General features: G+C 46.4%; 1 protein-coding gene across 7 annotated transcripts in view; it reads left to right on the top strand.

Annotated features, from left to right (window-relative positions):
- The window catches only part of DIDO1 (death inducer-obliterator 1), a 294,842-nt gene that overhangs the window by 225,319 nt on the left and 52,122 nt on the right, over nt 1-17,401 (top strand). For all 7 annotated transcript variants that reach the window (XM_085619733.1, XM_085619735.1, XM_085619730.1 and 4 more), the window contains 2 exons: nt 1,331-1,865; nt 3,735-3,888. In XM_085619733.1, coding sequence (XP_085475859.1) covers nt 1,331-1,865; nt 3,735-3,888 — 689 coding nt within the window. The remainder of the gene's footprint in view (nt 1-1,330; nt 1,866-3,734; nt 3,889-17,401) is intronic.

The raw sequence follows: 17,401 nt of genomic DNA, 5'->3' as shown, positions 1-17,401 counted from the left end.
TACACACATTCAACTTTCCCCCCTATTTTGGACATTCTCATCTTTCCTGATGAGCATCAGCAAAGAAAGGTTCTGCCCGTCAATTTTCTTGTGAGGGGCCGTCCACTAGTTTCTGTAAGAAAAAGATATTGTGTAGATCCACACACCAAATGCATTTACAACCATCACCATATTCACAGAAATGTGAGACCTGCCCCACTTTCCTTCCAAGTCTATGAAGGACGGCAACGTGCCTTGCCCCTGGTGGTGAGAATGTTATTCTCTTGGGGTCTCTCCTCCATGGAATAAGGACAAGCATTGGCATAGCCAATAGGTCTCGCCTTTGGGACCTTACAAGTGTTTAGCAATGCAACAGTTGCATAACTAAATACTTATAAGGTCCCAAAAGCGAGACCTATTGGCTATGCCAAGCGGCCCTGCGGCCGCGAAAGTGATCGCGATCAAACATCAAAGCGGCTGCAAAAGTGAAAGTAAATAGCGGTAAAGCTCGGGGCGTGCGCACATGCACTGTAGCTCTAGGCTGGCCTGGTAGCACTTTTTGGAGCCCTCTCAATAAGTCTCGCCAGACCAGCGCATGCGCTGGGTCAGGCGAGACCTAAAAAAGGAACTGCACCATTCTACCTTTCAAGGTATCTTGACTGGAAGGATATCAAATTTACAAAAATCCCTTGTTTAACCCCCAAAGTAAAGACATCTGTGATTTCTAAGATGAGTCAGCATGATGCACCTAACAAGACCGCTTCTACGTTTGTCCAGACATTTTGAAGCTACTAGGGCAATCTTTACCCCAGCCACTTCCAGCTGTACTCATTCATGCCTCCAGTTTCTTCTGAGGAACAGCTTAAAATTCGATTCAGGGTTTGACTGTCAGTGATGAACCAGGATAAATAAACAAAATACTCCTTTTTTTTTTCTTTTCAAATCCTTGTTCTTCATAGGAATAATTTTTAAAGTCATAAATAACCTCCCTTCGTCCTCAGTCCTGCCACAAAAATAAATTCTGCTTTCCTTCAAGACTCAGTGTTACAATAGTACATTTAGCTTTCTAGCCTTATTTTACTCTGGTTTCCCATTAAATAGTTTACCACATAGTATCTATTAAACGTGCTTCGGATTCTCACCTGGCTAGTCAGTTTTTGAATTCATTGATTTGGGATAGTTCAAAGTAACCAAGACTACTTGCATGTGCAATGAATGTAGGAACGACGATGAAGAATATGTTGCCATTTATCTTGAGAGCATTCTTTATTTGCACAGGTTTCTTCCCTTTTATTCTTGACATTGACGTTACCCTGCACAAGTCTAACTTTACGGTTTCTTTTCTTCATAGGTCAGATATCAGTTTCTGAAGATGACGTAGCACCAAGAAGATCCAAAACCCCATTTGCGCCTGGCAAAAAGACTGAGTTGAAGCCCAAGTCTGATTTCAGAATAAAGACTGAATCCAAGGCTACTGGACAGCCTACAGTGGAGGGGCATGACACTGCAGACACCATTTCTACTTCAAGCGACCCAACCCATGAGCCCACTGTAGAAAAAGGGTCAACCACACAGGGTGCCACTAGTGCAGAATCCTCTCTCCCCATGCAGGCATCCTTCTATCCTAACACTAGTGCTGCAAGAGTGGTGACCACTGTAACCGTGTCTGGCAGAGACCCTAGAACTGCACTGAACCGTCTGCCTCCCACCATGACCCATACACCAGATCCTTCTGCTAGCCCAGCAAGAGACAAGGTTGCTGTAGAAGAAACAAAACCTGAAATGCCAAAACCACTTTCAACCACCTTTCCAGTTCCTAAATCTATTCTAATGAAGCCTTCGTCGTTGGATCCCAGATATTTACCATCATCTTCACTGAATCTCAAGTGCGTAATATTTGTTGAATGCTCCCAAATTCTTAACACTGGTACTTTTTGCGTCTCTTGTTTCTTATCACATGCACAAATTATTTTATATGCAGCAGTGGTTACCTTTTAGTGCAGTTTCTCATAGTAGTAAAAAAAACTGTGTACAAAGCCACTGATGAAATATGAGGAGTGGTAGAGTAGATTTTTTTTTGTAGTATTCACTTCTATCTACAAGTAGACATAGTGATCGCTGATCATGTGAATGGTGGGTGTGGCTGAATATACAGAAGCACTCTTTCTAAAGACTGATCCTCACACGGTCAGTGGTAGAGCCGTGAGATGGACCAATCAAAATCCTGGACTCACAAATGTAGGTTAGAGAGAATGTTTAGCATTGTTTTACTGAACTGCAGATTAGATGCCTTGTAAAAGGTCAGTCTCTGCTCCGGCACTATCCTTGTTGTTGTTACCTCTGTAATAGGACCGAGATAATTGAGTCCAAGGCTAAATGAAATTAGTGATATTGAAATCAAAGGTTTGAGGGGGGGTACTCAACAGCTTTGCACAACAGTGCCCCTGTAGATGGCTGCATTCTTCACCACTACTCTGGTATGCGGTACGAAGGAGGGAAGCATTATTTGCTTTGTTTGTAGTGTGAGATGTATGTCTAAGTTTGATGAATAAGCAGACAGCAAAGGTCTAGAATGAGTGGTAACTTTAGTATCTAGTGTCAAGTTTCCACATAGTAGAACAAGCATTTTCTTGTTCTAGTTATTTCAGTTTCCTTTTGGGTTAAAAATCAGCACCAATATTGGTTATGTGTTTCATACCAACATAAGACGGCATTTTAGAGCTAAGAAGAATGTTTGATGGAAATTTGTCGACAAAAGGAGGATGCAATCTTGTGAACGAGATGGATTTCCAGAAAACCCTTAAGAGGACAGAGCTGTAGTCTGTTGGGGGGGGGGGGGGGGGGAGGACAATGCAGGACAGTCAAGGAGGTAGAACACATCTGCTAAATATGGATTATATAAAGGAAATGTGGAAAGTCTGTAAGCATGGTAGAATGGTTGAGCTTTACCCTGGGAAAGGGGGCTGTGGTGCCGTAGTCCTGAGAGATCCTCAGGGAACAGGATGCAGCCACTTTCCTAAAATGTTTGAAGCTATCTTCCTTCATGGATACAAGTACCAGTTGTACTGGGAGCTGGAAAAGGTGCTAACCTGAGATATTTGTAAGAAGGTGCATGCACTTCGGTAGTGTTCAGTGTGGTAAGACATTGGATTTCTGGGAGCCCTATACTAGCCTGGCCTAGTTTATGCGCCCAGGGCTAAGTATGTTCCTGTTTTACCTTTTTGGCTGCTGCAGTATGACCCTTATTCTCTAGTCCCCACATGGTTTTGGATTTGTGTTTGGGATGGCAACATAATCGTTCATGTTTTGCTCCAGCATTCTCTGTCAACAGTAGAGGAAGTGGACGATGGCACAATAGTTGGGAGAATCTAACTTTGAAATATCAACTCTGCGAATTGTCAGCATACCCACTTCCATAAGCATATACATGCTCACCACTCCATACACCTCATTGTTGGATCCGCCTTCTCACCACATTTTGCTGCCGTTGCCTAACAGGTTTTTTTCTTGCATCTGTCCCTATATTTACAGTCGTAGCCAGTATTCTTCGCTTGAGGGCTGGTTCACCTAGTCATATGTTGACTAGACTAAAATGCCACTCATTATAAAGTCAAGCTTCATGAATTCCTACTTTGCTAGTCTTGCAATTGAATTGATTTAGAATCGTATGCACGCGAAATAGTAGAACCCCCTCCCTGTTACCCAATACAACTGTGGAAAGTAATGACTGTTTTTTTTATGGTTTCGTTTTGCAGCATTGGAGGCTCCCGGTCCCCTCAAGATGGCGACACTTCCCTCTTTCTCTCCCGTCTTGGCGCCCTATGGAAAGGATTCATTAACATGCAGAATGTAGCCAAGTTTGTCACTAAAGCATACCCTGTATCGGGGTCTTTTGACTATCTTGATGAGGTTAGCATTGACAGTCGTTCTAACAGTTCTAACTGCACTAACTACTTAATTTTGTTGTAAATGTTTGCCTAAACTATCTGGGAGGGTATTTGGTTTTATACTTTGTCAGGGAATAGTTTTCACTTCAACCGTGGCAAAATTGATCGAAACGCTACTTTATTTTCTTCAGAGTAGCAAACTATTTAATTGGGGGTGGTCACCAAAGGTATATTATCCTGGATATTGTGTACAGCAAGTCTCCTAATCATTTCTGGGAAGTCACTGAAACATGCTTTAGTACAGATGAGTTGGCGGATGAGAGCCTTCTGCCACAGTCTGAGCATATACTCGCTGTCCCTTCTCAACAACTGAACCTCTTAGCTGTTCTCCATTTAGTATAAGAAAATTGCAAAAGTAGCTGTGCCGGACTTGCTGCCTTTTCTAAAATTAGTATTTATTTAAATTAGTGAAGAACCTCAACTACCTTGTCACTGTAGTTCAGAGAATGATGGGTTGCACGGAAACCTTTAAAGAGGAGCAAAACGCATTTGTTCGTACAACCCATCGGCGCAATGAACACTGAAAGCCACTTAATCCTTCTCAGTCGTCATGTATAGACATTCCTTTCATCAAAGTGGCCTGCTGCAAAGTGCACAAGTATGGCCCGATTGCTTTTCCTAGGTTGTGTTGATGTGGGTCTGTGCACGAAATGAACTCACCAGGAGAAAATGTGTTCCCTTGAGAGACTTGATCTTTATGGTTGTCGTTGTGGGCTGCATAGAGTTCCTGTTTCAACCACGTAGACAGATGGCCACGCTGCAACACAGGTAAGGTGTCATTCTTCATCATTGGACCCAGTCTAGTCCGTGATATTCGGCTGAGGCCAGCTCACCTGTTCCACTCCGGATCATCACAACGGTGCTTCTGGAAGTTCTGCTGAACAGCCCTCCTCTCACTGGATAATCACATGTAGCTTGTTTGTGGATTGATATGAAGTTTCAACTATTTACTAACATATTAGTGCTGCCTCCGTTTAATTTTGTATGTGTAGCTTTTTGGATATATGTCTGGTTGGCAGTGGCACCTCTAACAACTTTCACTAAGCAGAAACTGGCTCGTAATCCTCCTCCATTTCAGGAGGTTACGTAAAATGTAATCAAAAATAATTTTACTAATTTACCCAGTGATTGGTTGAGTGAATTGAAACCTACTGCAACATCACCGGATTATGGGCTGGCAAAATGACACACAACAAAATCTACTACCAAAGAGTGCCTCCTGGGTGGACCAGACATTTTGCAGCCACCGATCCTCTGTCATGGTCCATCTGTATGTCCATCTTTATATGTGACTGTTTGTCTATCATGCAGTCGTATGCAACTACAACCTTGAAATGTTACTCAGTAGTATTATCCCATCTTTCTCATGCTGCCTTTAATAACATTAGTACGCCCTTGAAGTTTGAGCATGATCTACTTCTAAAATAAGCGAACATACTGTGGTCATGCAATATTCAAGGTCAGCTGCTTGAATTGATCTGTGAAAAGCATACACGTTGCGCTAGATGAGAAACATGTACTTTTAGCAATTTCTAAGTGTCTGAAGGTTCTCAACTTCTTAATGCAGCTATCAGACCCTTAAAGAATCTAACAGGAAATCCTTGATTTTTTTTTTTTTTGCTAACCGGCTGGATTTACCTTGTGTATTAGGCTGTTACCCTCAGCCGGTAACCATCTAGTTATGTTTGTCAAATGTTTTATGTTGTACAATCAGGACACACAAAATCATGCCATTGTTAAACGGCCAACAATTGCCACTGCATTTTAAACGTGTTAAATATGGAAAACATCAATAGCAGGACTAATACTTTTGCAGCGTGAATCTTTCTGGATTCACTATGCTGTGCATTATTCCGCGATCTTGTGGTTGGGTCCGGATTCGTAGTCTTTTCTTTGTTTTTTTTTTTTTTTTTTTTTGTAGCCCAGGTGGGCGTCGACGTACACCATTTGGTGCACCTCCCGTGACGTCGTCGTGCTTCCTGCGGAAGTCCCACCTTTGGGGCGCCATCTTCAGATTCTTTTTTCCGCCGTTGGGTCTGGATGGTCATCGGGAAGCTCCAGAATTACACTCGAAGGAAGAAGGAAGAAAAGCGAGTTTCGTCGATAGAAACACTAGAAGATATCAGGAAAGGAAAAGATTTCAGCAGGAGCGCGAAGAAAGGAGGACCAGCGCCCTTTTCTTCGACGGCCTTGGAGAATGCACGCTCAGAGACCCTGAGCGCAATGGACAAGACGCCATTCAAGTTCTGCCCAAACTGCCACCACAAGTTCGCGCAGAAAGACCAGCATCCGGTCTGCAACCTCTGCCTACCGGTCGATCACCAGAGTATCGACTGCAACGCCTGCTCAGCCTTCGCGCCGAAGACACTCAGGGTGAGAGAGCGGCAGAGAAGGGCCAACGCCAGCATGGATGGCAAGGGGAAGCCCCCGGCGCTCTACGCTCTGGGCCTCTCCTCGGACGACGAGGACAACGACGCCGAGACAGCCGAAAACTTCACGGTCGTAGAGACCGACAAGAAAAAAGAAGACGAGGTAAGAGAATCGTCGAGCGCAAAACAGAAAGTACCTCGACAACACGAGGGTGACTCGAGAAAATCTGAGTCAAAGTCCACGAAGGGAGCCCCGACGCCGAAAACTTCGACGTCCAAAGGGGGAACCACGGACAAGAGGCCGAGCGGATCCTTAGATAAGGACTCCCTGGTGCCGAAAGACGCCGAAAGGCAAGGGTCGTCGAAAGCATCCCATGAAACGGGCCGATCGACGCAGAAAGAACGTTCGACGTCGACGCAAGTTTCATCGAAAAGACCCGCGGTCGACGCCGAAAGCATCTCCGAGATGGAGAAAAAGAAGAGGCGGCTCGAGGCCGAAATGGAGAACATCCTTCAAAGAAAGAAGGAGTTCGACGCCAGAATGAAGGAATTCAAGATTCCAACGGTTTCATCAGCGGACGTCGGTGAGGTCGAAGACGAGTTCGACGCCGAAGGGCTGACAAGAGAACTCGAAGAGGAAGAAGAGCCCTATTATGAGGGAGAAGCCGAGGAAGAAGACCAACGGTCGTTCTACGAATCGGCGGCATCTACCAGCAACGACGTCGAATGGCACGATCTCGACACCGAAAACCCGGAGGAGCCCGTGGACACGTACCCTTCGAGGCCTTCGCCACCCGACGACATCGGGGTCTACAATATGGTGGTCAGGAGCGCAGCAATGGCCTTCGGCGTCAAACTCGACGAGGAGAAACCGAAAGCCGATTTTCTCGTCGAGACACTGCTCCCCATCCAGACAAGGAGCCAGTTCCTCCCCATGCTACAAAGCGTGATGAATCAGGGGAGAGAAGCCTTCAAGGAACCTGCGACCTGCCGGTCGATCACGCCCAGGACAGAGAAGAAATATAAGCACTCCTCCCTGGACCCCCCTTACATCAAGGGTAGCGTGACCGCGGACTCCATCATAGCCTCCACGGCCAGGAGAAGGGCCAACGTACCAGCAACTTCGGGCCCACCCCCGGATAAGGAGAGCAGGAGGATTGACCTCACAGGAAGAAAGGTCGAGAGGAACGCCGCAATGCACTGGCGCATGGCGAATTCAAATGAACTCCTCAATAGACACCAATACCAGCACTGGGATGAGATGGGGGAGTTAGTAAAGCACCTCCACGAAGAATACCGGCAGAGAGCCTCTCACCTGATAGATGAAGGCAAAAACATCGCCAACTCCTGTATAAAGACGGCGTTGGATGGGGCAGAGACTTCAGCAAGACTCATGGCCATAGGGGTCACAGAGAGGAGGCATGCATGGCTAAGAATCTCTGGATTCAAACCGGAAGTGCAGAACAACATCCTTGGCACCCCCTTCAATGGAGAGACACTGTTCGGAGCAACAGTGGACGACAAGCTCACCCAGCTGAAAAAAGAAAACGAGACGGCGAGGTCCATGGGGGCCCTACAGCTGAGGGGAATGAGGCGAGGAAATCCCTCGAAGACCCTACGGTAGGGGAGGAAGCCAGCAGGGGACGTCGCACCAGGCGTTCCAACAAAGTCAGCAGGGTGAAGGTCACGGACAAGGTCAGCAGAAGCAAAACTGGCAATATCAACCTCGGGGCCAGTCCTTTCGCGGGAGAGGGAACGGACGTGGCCAAAGGAGGAGAGGGGGCGAACAACCCTCGACGAAGTGACTCAGCACGCAAGAGGACGCCTACCCTCGTCAGGACCCCAAGGGTGAGGCGCAGAAAAGTGTCATCAGGGGGAAGAGAAAATTCAAGAGCCTACGAGCATACGACACCAGTAGGCGGGAGACTGAGGTTCTACCTTCAGGAGTGGTGGCGTATAACCACAGACCAGTGGATACGGAACGTTGTGCAGTACGGGTACTGCGTAGATTTGGAGAAAAGACCTCCAAACAGGAAACCAAGGGGAAGACTGAGATCGGCCCAAGAACTGGCAATACTCAGAGAAGAAACGCGGAAACTCCTGCAAAAGGGAGCCATAGAGACAGTGCCGTTCAGAGAACGCAACAAAGGGGTCTACTCAAACTACTTCGTGGTTCCGAAGGTAGACGGAGACCTCAGACCCATACTAGACCTCCGTTACCTAAACAAGTTCATCAGAATGCAAAGGTTCAAAATGACTTCACTGCAGGAGGTTCTGCCACAGATAAGAGAAGGGGACTTCATGGTCACCGTGGACCTCAAGGATGCCTATCTTCACATCCCAATAAACAGAAGGCACAAGGGCCTTCTAAGATTCAACATCGAACAAGAACACTACCAGTTCACGACCCTGGCCTTCGGATTAAAATCAGCACCAAGGGTCTTTACAAAATGCCTGTCGGCGGTAGCGGCGCACCTACGAAGGCAGGGAATACATGTCTACCCCTACTTGGACGACTGGCTGGTCAAGGCAAACTCACGCGGAAAGTGCGAGAGGCACGCAAAACGCGTAACAGACACCCTCACAAATCTGGGATTCTCGATCCACTGGGGAAAATCATCGATGGAACCGGAGCAGGTGAAGATTTTCCTGGGGGCAAAGATCAACTCCCGCAACAGTACAGTAGTGCCCAGCGAGAGGAGGACAGAGGCTCTACTGAAGGAGGCGAAGCTCTACCAGAAGGGGCGAGCTCTGACAGTGAGGGCTGTGAGCAAGATGATGGGGATGATGGCGTCCTGTATCCAGCTGGTGCCGAATGTACGCCTGCACATGAGACCATTCCAGGAATGGCTACAACAACAATGGTCACAACCAAACGGAAGTTGGGAGGATCTAGTGGTTGTTACGCATGCAGTGCAGGAGGAGATAACTTGGTGGAACAGAGACAACATAACAGCAGGGAGAAGCCTGACACCACCAATCCCAACAGTGACCATTACCACGGACGCATCGCAGAAGGGATGGGGAGCGCACATGGACAACCTCAGAGTGAGGGGTCTATGGGCCCCAGCAGATGCGGTCCGCCATATCAACTACCTCGAGTTGAAAACAATCCTGCTAGCCCTGAAGGCATTCCAGAGGCACCTGTTCAACAAGAGGGTGTTGGTCCAAACAGACAACACCACGGCGATGTTCTACATCAACAAACAAGGGGGGACAGTCGTTCCCGCTCTCATCCCTAGCTCAGGAGATTTGGAAATGGGCCATACCTCTCAGGATAGATCTACTGGCAATTCACCTACCGGGGAAGGACAATGTGGAGGCAGACTGGCTAAGCAGGCAGACCTCAGCATCACACGAGTGGGAGCTCAATGGCCAGGAAACGGAGAAACTCTTCCGGAGATGGGGGACTCCCACAATAGACCTTTTTGCAACACGCCACAATGCAAAATGCCAAAGCTTCGCGTCCAGGCAACCAGATCAGCAATCCAAGGGAAATGCCCTATGGATAAGCTGGTCGAGGACATTTGCCTACGCCTTTCCACCGATACCCCTGTTGCACAGAGTGCTCGACAAGTGCAGAACCAGCAACATGACCCTGATCCTGGTGGCTCCGCAGTGGGCGAGGCAGACATGGTTCTCACAAATTCAGGAAATGGCACAAGGCGACCCATACTGGTTCGAGAGGAGGAAGGACCTGCTCTCAATGCAAAACGGAGAGGTCCTGCACCCAGAGCCAGAGACCCTCAACCTGGCGGCATGGCTCCTGAAGACCTAGAGTTCGCACACTTAAGATTGCCGCCGAGCACGATGCGAGTGCTACGGGAGGCGAGGAAACCAACTACACGAAAATGCTACAGCGCAAAATGGAAGAGGTTCACTGTGTGGTGCGGGAAAAATGGCCTGCAAAACAGAATGACAAGAGACTCAACAGTACTGAGGTACCTCACACACCTTCTAAAGAGTAACCTCTGCTCGAGCTCACTAAGGGTACACCTAGCGGCCATCGTGGCCTACACCAGAGGTGAAAAAGGTGGGAGTTTCTTCAGCTCGCAGGTGGTGAGGAGATTCATGGAAGGAGCCAAAAGGATGGCCCCCCCGAAAAGGTTGCCGCCGCCGGCATGGAATCTTAATGTGGTCCTGACGGAGCTCATGAAGGCACCGTTTGAACCCATTCACAAGGCCACACTGCAGATGTTGACTATGAAAACAGCCTTTCTGGTGGCCATAACCTCACTACGCAGGGTGAGCGAGCTTCAAGCACTAACGCTGCAGGAACCCTACATTCAGATTCACAAAGATAGAATAGTCCTGAGAACGGACCCACACTTCATGCCCAAGGTAGTGTCGGCGTTCCACATAAATCAGACTATCCAGATACCAAGTTTCTTCCAAAACCCGACTACAAACGCAGAAAAGGCACTGCACACCCTCGATGCCAGAAGAGCGGTGATGCACTACATTGAGAGAACCAAAGAACTCAGGAAGTCGAAACAGCTGTTTGTGTCCTTTGCTACTAGCTTCATGGGTAGACCAGTGACTAAGGGCACCATCGCAAGGTGGATTGCCCTCACTATTCAATTCTGCCACAAACAGGCTGGACAGGAGCTAGCGGAGGGGCCGCAGGCTCACTCCACAAGGAAGAAAGGGGCCACCGTGGCCTTCCTGGCGAACACGCCCATCCAGGACATATGCCTCGCGGCAACTTGGGCATCTGTGCACACGTTCACGAAACACTACTGCGTGGACATTCAGATGAACAAGGAAGCACAGGTTGGACAGAAGGTGCTTCAGCACATTTTCAACGACCAACGCTCATCTACCACCCAGCCGCCACAGAACTAGGAAAACCGCTACAAAATCGATGCACAGCATAGTGAATCCAGAAAGATTCACGCTGCAAAACGAATAGTTTCTTACCTGTCGGTGTAGTTTTGCAGCTTGAAGATCTTTCTGGATTCACTAGCGAACCCTCCCACCTCCGCCAGGAAGATGAGGCTGGAGGAAGAGGGGGTAAAATGGAAAAGATCAAAGAAATACAAACATACAGATAAAGGGACAAGAAGGATTAATCAATCGCCTAGGGTTAAAAAAAAAAAAAAAAGAAAGAGGAAAGGAAAAAAGAACCCGAAGATGGCGCCCCAAAGGTGGGACTTCCGCAGGAAGCTCGACGACGTCACGGGAGGTGCACCAAATGGTGTACGTCGACGCCCACCTGGGCTACAAAAAAAAAAAAAAAAAAAAACAAAGAAAAGACTACGAATCCGGACCCAACCACAAGATCGCGGAATAATGCACAGCATAGTGAATCCAGAAAGATCTTCAAGCTGCAAAACTACACCGACAGGTAAGAAACTATTTGTTTCTGGGACTTGATACTCCTGAATATTTAATTGTTTAACATCCCAGCACATTGGAACTCCCAAAAGACTCCCATGCACTATCAGATCAGAGACGGTCAGGACTGGTTGCATGTGTGTAATTCGGTACTTGCTTTCAAAGCCTGCCTGAGCTCTAGGTATTAAAACATTGCAATATTTATTTATTTGAACGTTTTATATAGCGCAAACTTGACTCAGGTGGGTATCGGAGCGCCTTACAATTTTGGGTGGGTATTACAATAATATAAATCATACAACAAAATATTTGTACACCATAGTTAAGGTATATGGGATGCAGACCATGGAGAAGAAAATTCGATAATCTTCGCAAAAAAATTAGCTAGGCAGGCGAGTACTGGGATTCAAAGATGTCCAGCAATCTCATTGTAAATCAGATGGTAATCCATGAACAGTGGGCCAGAGCGGTTTACGGCAGGAACTTGTCCATTAGGATTTTTTTTTACTTCCTGTTTAGGTCTCGCTAGCGAACTCAGCGCATGCGCTGCTTTGCCTTGCGAGACTATTGTTGCCGCTTTCTGTGCCGAAGTGAGACAGGAGACGACACGCGCGGACAGGAGATGTGCCCCCCTTGTCGGCTCCACGGAGTTGTACATGGTGTTGGCAGCCTTGGAAGAGGGTGGCACAGGAGTGCCTGGGCGTGTGGAGAAACGATAGGGTGGTACACCGTGGTGGCAGTCTGTGAACAGGGTGGCACCAGAGTGCATGAGCGTGCAGAGAGAGGATAGGGTGCTACAACGTGGTGGCAGCCTTGAAGAGGGTGGCCTAGGAGTACCTGGGCGTGTGTAGAAAGAATAGGGTGGTACACCGTGGTGGCAGCCTTGAAGAGGGCGGCTAGCAGTGTGTGAGCTTGTGCTGGCACGGCTGACAGTCTGGCAGAGGTTGGCACTCAATAAAAGGAGGGTGAATGGTGCAGCAGGGAGGGCTGCCCGGGTGCAGCGGTGCTTGCTGCTGCGGACTTTCAGTCATTCTTTTATTCATTCATGCAGGCAGATGTCAGCACCGCAGCACTTTGCCCTAGACCGCTCTCACCTCAGGAGGCGCCTTGAACGAGCATTAAGCGGATTTCTCCCGTTAATGGCTCTATAACCGGATTACTGTTTCGCAGCTGGAATGGCGGTGGCGGCAGGGGGCTGTTTATCACATTAGCGGGAAGGAAGCATGGTGGGCCTCTGGCACACACTATCCGTGTGTCTGCGTGTGAGGTCTCCGAACCCTGAAGGGAAGGGGCGCAGTGCACGAGGAAGATGCAGATGGGCATCTCAGCGTACGGCAGGAGGTCGTGGGCAATGCCAGCCTAGCCCAGGGCACCCACAGGGTATGACTGACCATATTAGTGAGGTGTCATGCCCATTCAGTCCTTGGTCACTCTGTGGGGCTCACTTGTAGAGACCAGAGAGAGGGGCGCATTACCAGGCCCTCTCTCTGGCAGCCCCCTCTGCTTTGGAAGGGTGGGGGCTGGTGCCTCGGGGCTGTCCTCCAGACACCGAGGGGACAGGGTGTTAGAATCCTCTTTCTCTGGACCTTCGTGCGCCGTAGACTTATTCAATCCTCAGGAAAACACTGAAATGTATCCCTCCTGTTGAAGGCTCATTGAGGACGTCTTCTCTGCCTTTAGGTTTCTTGCATGGCGTCTTCACGTTTCAGTTGTCCTTTTCTTCTTCTTGGGGGTTGCTGGGAACCCCCTCTTAACGCCAAGAATACTAAGGGTGGTAGAGCGCTGTATAAAACAAGCATTTGCAATGAAATAGGTCTCGCATTTACGCAAGTTTGAGCTATTGACATTTCAAATAACAATGCCTTTTATTTTTGTTTTCAAAACTTAAATAAAAGGCGTTGTCATTTACAATGCCAATAGCCTAAACTTGCGTAAATGCAAGACCTATTGCATTGCAAATGATTGTTGAAATAAGCCGTGGAGGAAATTCATCAAACTTCCGGAGGAAGAGTTCCAGATCGTTGGGGCTGCGCCTGAGAAGGCTCTGCGACTCATTCTCATTTTTGTGAAAAATGTGGTTTTAAGAGCCATGAACTTGCACATCTTGACTGTCCGCAGCCTCCAGACAGGTCTAGTTTTTGAGCCAGATACGTGTGAGTCTTGAGATGTAGGGCTTTGTGCGTCATGCAGTCTATCTTTAGCTGTATTCTTGCCTCGTATGGCAGCCAGTTTAGGGATTTGAGCGCTGTGGAGATGTGCTTGTTTCTTTTTGAGCCAGTGAGTAGTAGTCTATCAGTTGCATTGATGGACACTTTTAGTGGTGCCAAGCTGTATTTGGGGAGTCCACAAAGCGTAGAACTAATAGTCTAGCCTAGGCAGCACCCGAGCTTGCACAGCCATCTAGGGATTGCTTTATCTTGACTTTTTATGATATATTCTGGAGGAAGGACGTGAACCATCGCAATACCAGCCCTGCAAAACCTGAAACATAGTGTTTTGCATATATTCTTTACGCTGTAGGGTTCAACCTAATGCAACTGCATAGAAGCCCTCTGTTAATACAAATGTCTAAGTTAGTGAGTGCACTCTTCTCCGAGTGATCTCTACCCTCTGTTAAATGTTGTCTCAGTTAATAATTTCACCGGTAATGGAAAACTTGTTTGGGAAAAGCAGGAAGGAGATTTTTCATCACAGAATGCTACTATTACATTGATCTGTGCACACTTCTACTCGTACAGTATTGATCTTGCAGCTACCCCAGTTAGTTTTATATAGGCCGCTGTGCTGCCTGATGTAAAAGATTAAACCATTTAGCATGAACGTTGTTCTACTCCGATATTTTTTCTCCCGTAGGGAGTTTTCAATTTTTCAACAAAGTGGAATGCCTTTGGGTACTTTAACTAGAAAAGCTTTACCAGAGGTTTGTCGGACTACTCCACGTTGGGCACTTTGGGACTGGTTGCTCTGAGGACACTTTTCATTGCAACAGCTGTAACCTGTAACTTTGAAAGTAGATACTTAAATAAGAGCATGCTTGCAGCAATCACCAGGATGGTTTTATAGAATTTAGTCTAAGAATTGTCTGAAAAGGTAAGGCTTGAGTTGAGAACAGTAGATAAAGAGTAGGATTAAAATTAAAAGGCTGGGAGGCAGTGAGTACCAAACAGAGGTGGCTGCCTGCGAAGGACTGTTTCTATACTGTAAATGTTCTCAATTCAGGAAGTTCGAGGAGAAAGGGGTTTGTGACTTCTGAGACCCTCTAAGCCACCATAGAGAATGATTAGTTCTAGATAGAGAGGGGCATTTTCTTGCAGTTTTAATGGTGCTGTGTAGCAAGGAGTTTGCTATGTATGGTAGTATCTGCCTGAACTCTGAATGTGGCATCCTGTATTTTAAATTACATCTTAGTAAGAGCCCACCAAAGCCTGTTCTTGAGACATTTAAAAAATTGTCTGCTGTTGTAAACTCAGAAACCCACATTTACCTCTTGCTCAAGATTTAAGTTCAGCAAAGGATGCACCTAAATTATGCCTCAGTGGATCAAAGATAAAGGCTTCTAACTAGTCCACGGGGTCCTGCATCACTCTTTCGATTGACTCTAGGAATCCGCAATATTGGAGTTCAATTTGATGTGTTGCCTACTTTCATCAGAGTAAACCTAGTTGCAGAAATGCACTCCAGCACATATTTTGCTTTGAATCTTCCTCTTTCAGCACGTATTTCAGATTTTTAGTTCTGGAGTCATCTACAAGGGCCTTGCAGTTTCAGATGCAGAAAGTCAAAAACTCTGCAGCACCTTTCTATTTGTCCTGTATGGAACCAGACCTCTTTCAGCTGCCTGGTGGACACTGCAGTAGTTCATTATAAAAGAAATGCCACACTTCAGAGTTGTAGTTCATAAAGGACTGCATGGCTACGCCCCGTGACACCATTATGTCTCAACCTTCGATGCTCAAGGTCTGTATCTCGGTGAAATGTGAGTTGAGCACCACAAAGTATAATTTTAATTAAATAAATCCCCATGATTCACCCGCCCTTCTTCTAAAATTGAAGCATACTTGCTGAATGTTTTGTAAGGGTTAACAATTCTCCTGTTTTGCCTGCACCCCAGAAGGACCCCAGTGTTTCCTATATTTCTCTTGCATCCTCTTTGCTTATGAAGTACTCAAAGAGGTTGCAGAGGGGAATGAGCACTGCACAAAAATGCAAGTAGTTTCAAAAATGGGGATTCCACCTGAATTCCATGTAAAGATCATGGATCTGGCATAAAAATGTTGTATGCCTGGGGAAAATCAGAACCAATGGTTGTTAAAAGGACCGCTGAAAAGCCGAAATATTAAGGAGAGATTGAAGCAAATATTTTACGTCTCCTAGCACTCAAGTTTAAATGTGTGGAATTGAATGTAGTACCACCTATGTCGATCACTTATATAATGGGAAACAACTGAACACGGCAGACTGGCTTCAGTTGTTTTCTGGAAAAGATGGGTGGGACGGGGGGCCCTGGCATTTCACGTTTTACTGTCTCCATCGGCAGTCAATCTGATGGTGTTGCACAGAGCAGGCCCCATAGAAAGTGGCTCAAAAACGACCGAAGCTCTGACGTTTTAACTCCTCGATAATTGTCATAACATAAAATGATCTTCCTCATTGTGTACATCTGCCATACCACTAAGCCCTAATTTTAAAGTTTACATGGCACTGTGTAGATGTTCGTGAAGTGGCCTGTGAACGTAGAAAGTGTTTACATTTGTCATGTTGACGATTGAACACCGTTTCTTTCTGCTCTAATTTCAATATGCACAGTCCCAGCAGTTTTGTTAAGCTAGTGAAGTATAGAATTGTACACACTGGAAATAGAAATCTAACATGCTGTGTGTTTGAAAGGAACGTGTGATAAATTCATTTTTAACAGTGCAATCAGTGTAATTATCAAGAAATAGCCACGTGGTCTTATCTACCAACCGTCATAAACTGCCACTGATATTACAAGTTTAGACACCTTTCTTCATCCCATTAACGAAGTTGTGTGTTTTTTTTTTTTTTTTTTTTTTTTAAATAAAAAAAGGGATTTAAAAAAAATAATTTGGCATTATTGAACAACTGGACTCGACATTTGTCATTACCCAAACTCCACCAGCCTGCACATGCTGACACTATGGCCATCTGTGGGCAGCTGGTTTCATTTCAGTCACAAGCTAAGCAATGCAAGAAGATCGTAACACAAAACTATAAAAAAACAAAAAAAATCCTCAAATTCCCACTTAATTTGGCATTGCCTGCACCAAGGACCAGAAATGTTTCAAAATAATGTTGCTGCAAATGTAAGAAGTTTTGAGTCCAGCAGAGCTTTCTTCTTTGTCACTGAGCCCGCATCCACCATTATCAACTTTCCTTTTTTTTTTTTTTTTTTTTTTTTTTGTCATCAAGCCGGAAGCAGGTCTTTGCTTCTTTGCCAATGGTCCCTTTTTGGGTGTGTCAGTTGTTTTTTTCTGCCTTCCTTTCTATAGAGGATACGTTTATTTGGTTAAATAAAAAATAAGTCTGCTGTGTGTATACCATTTATGACAGACTTCAAGCCTTATGCATAATGCTGTAAGCTGTTTTTGCTTTGTTCTGCCATCAGCCTTTTAGGAGGGGAATTCAATTGCACAGATTTACAGGTACCAGTTCCCAACATTGCCGGCCATGTTATACCAGACACTTGTCCATCTACATTCGAAAAGAGAAGCACCTGAGATGGCTTCCTCTGTATTTTATTACACTGGA

This window comes from Triturus cristatus, chromosome 7 (genome assembly GCF_964204655.1).
Source record: "Triturus cristatus chromosome 7, aTriCri1.1, whole genome shotgun sequence".
Classification (NCBI taxonomy): Eukaryota; Metazoa; Chordata; class Amphibia; order Caudata; family Salamandridae; genus Triturus; species Triturus cristatus.
This window is presented reverse-complemented; position numbering and strand designations above follow the sequence as displayed.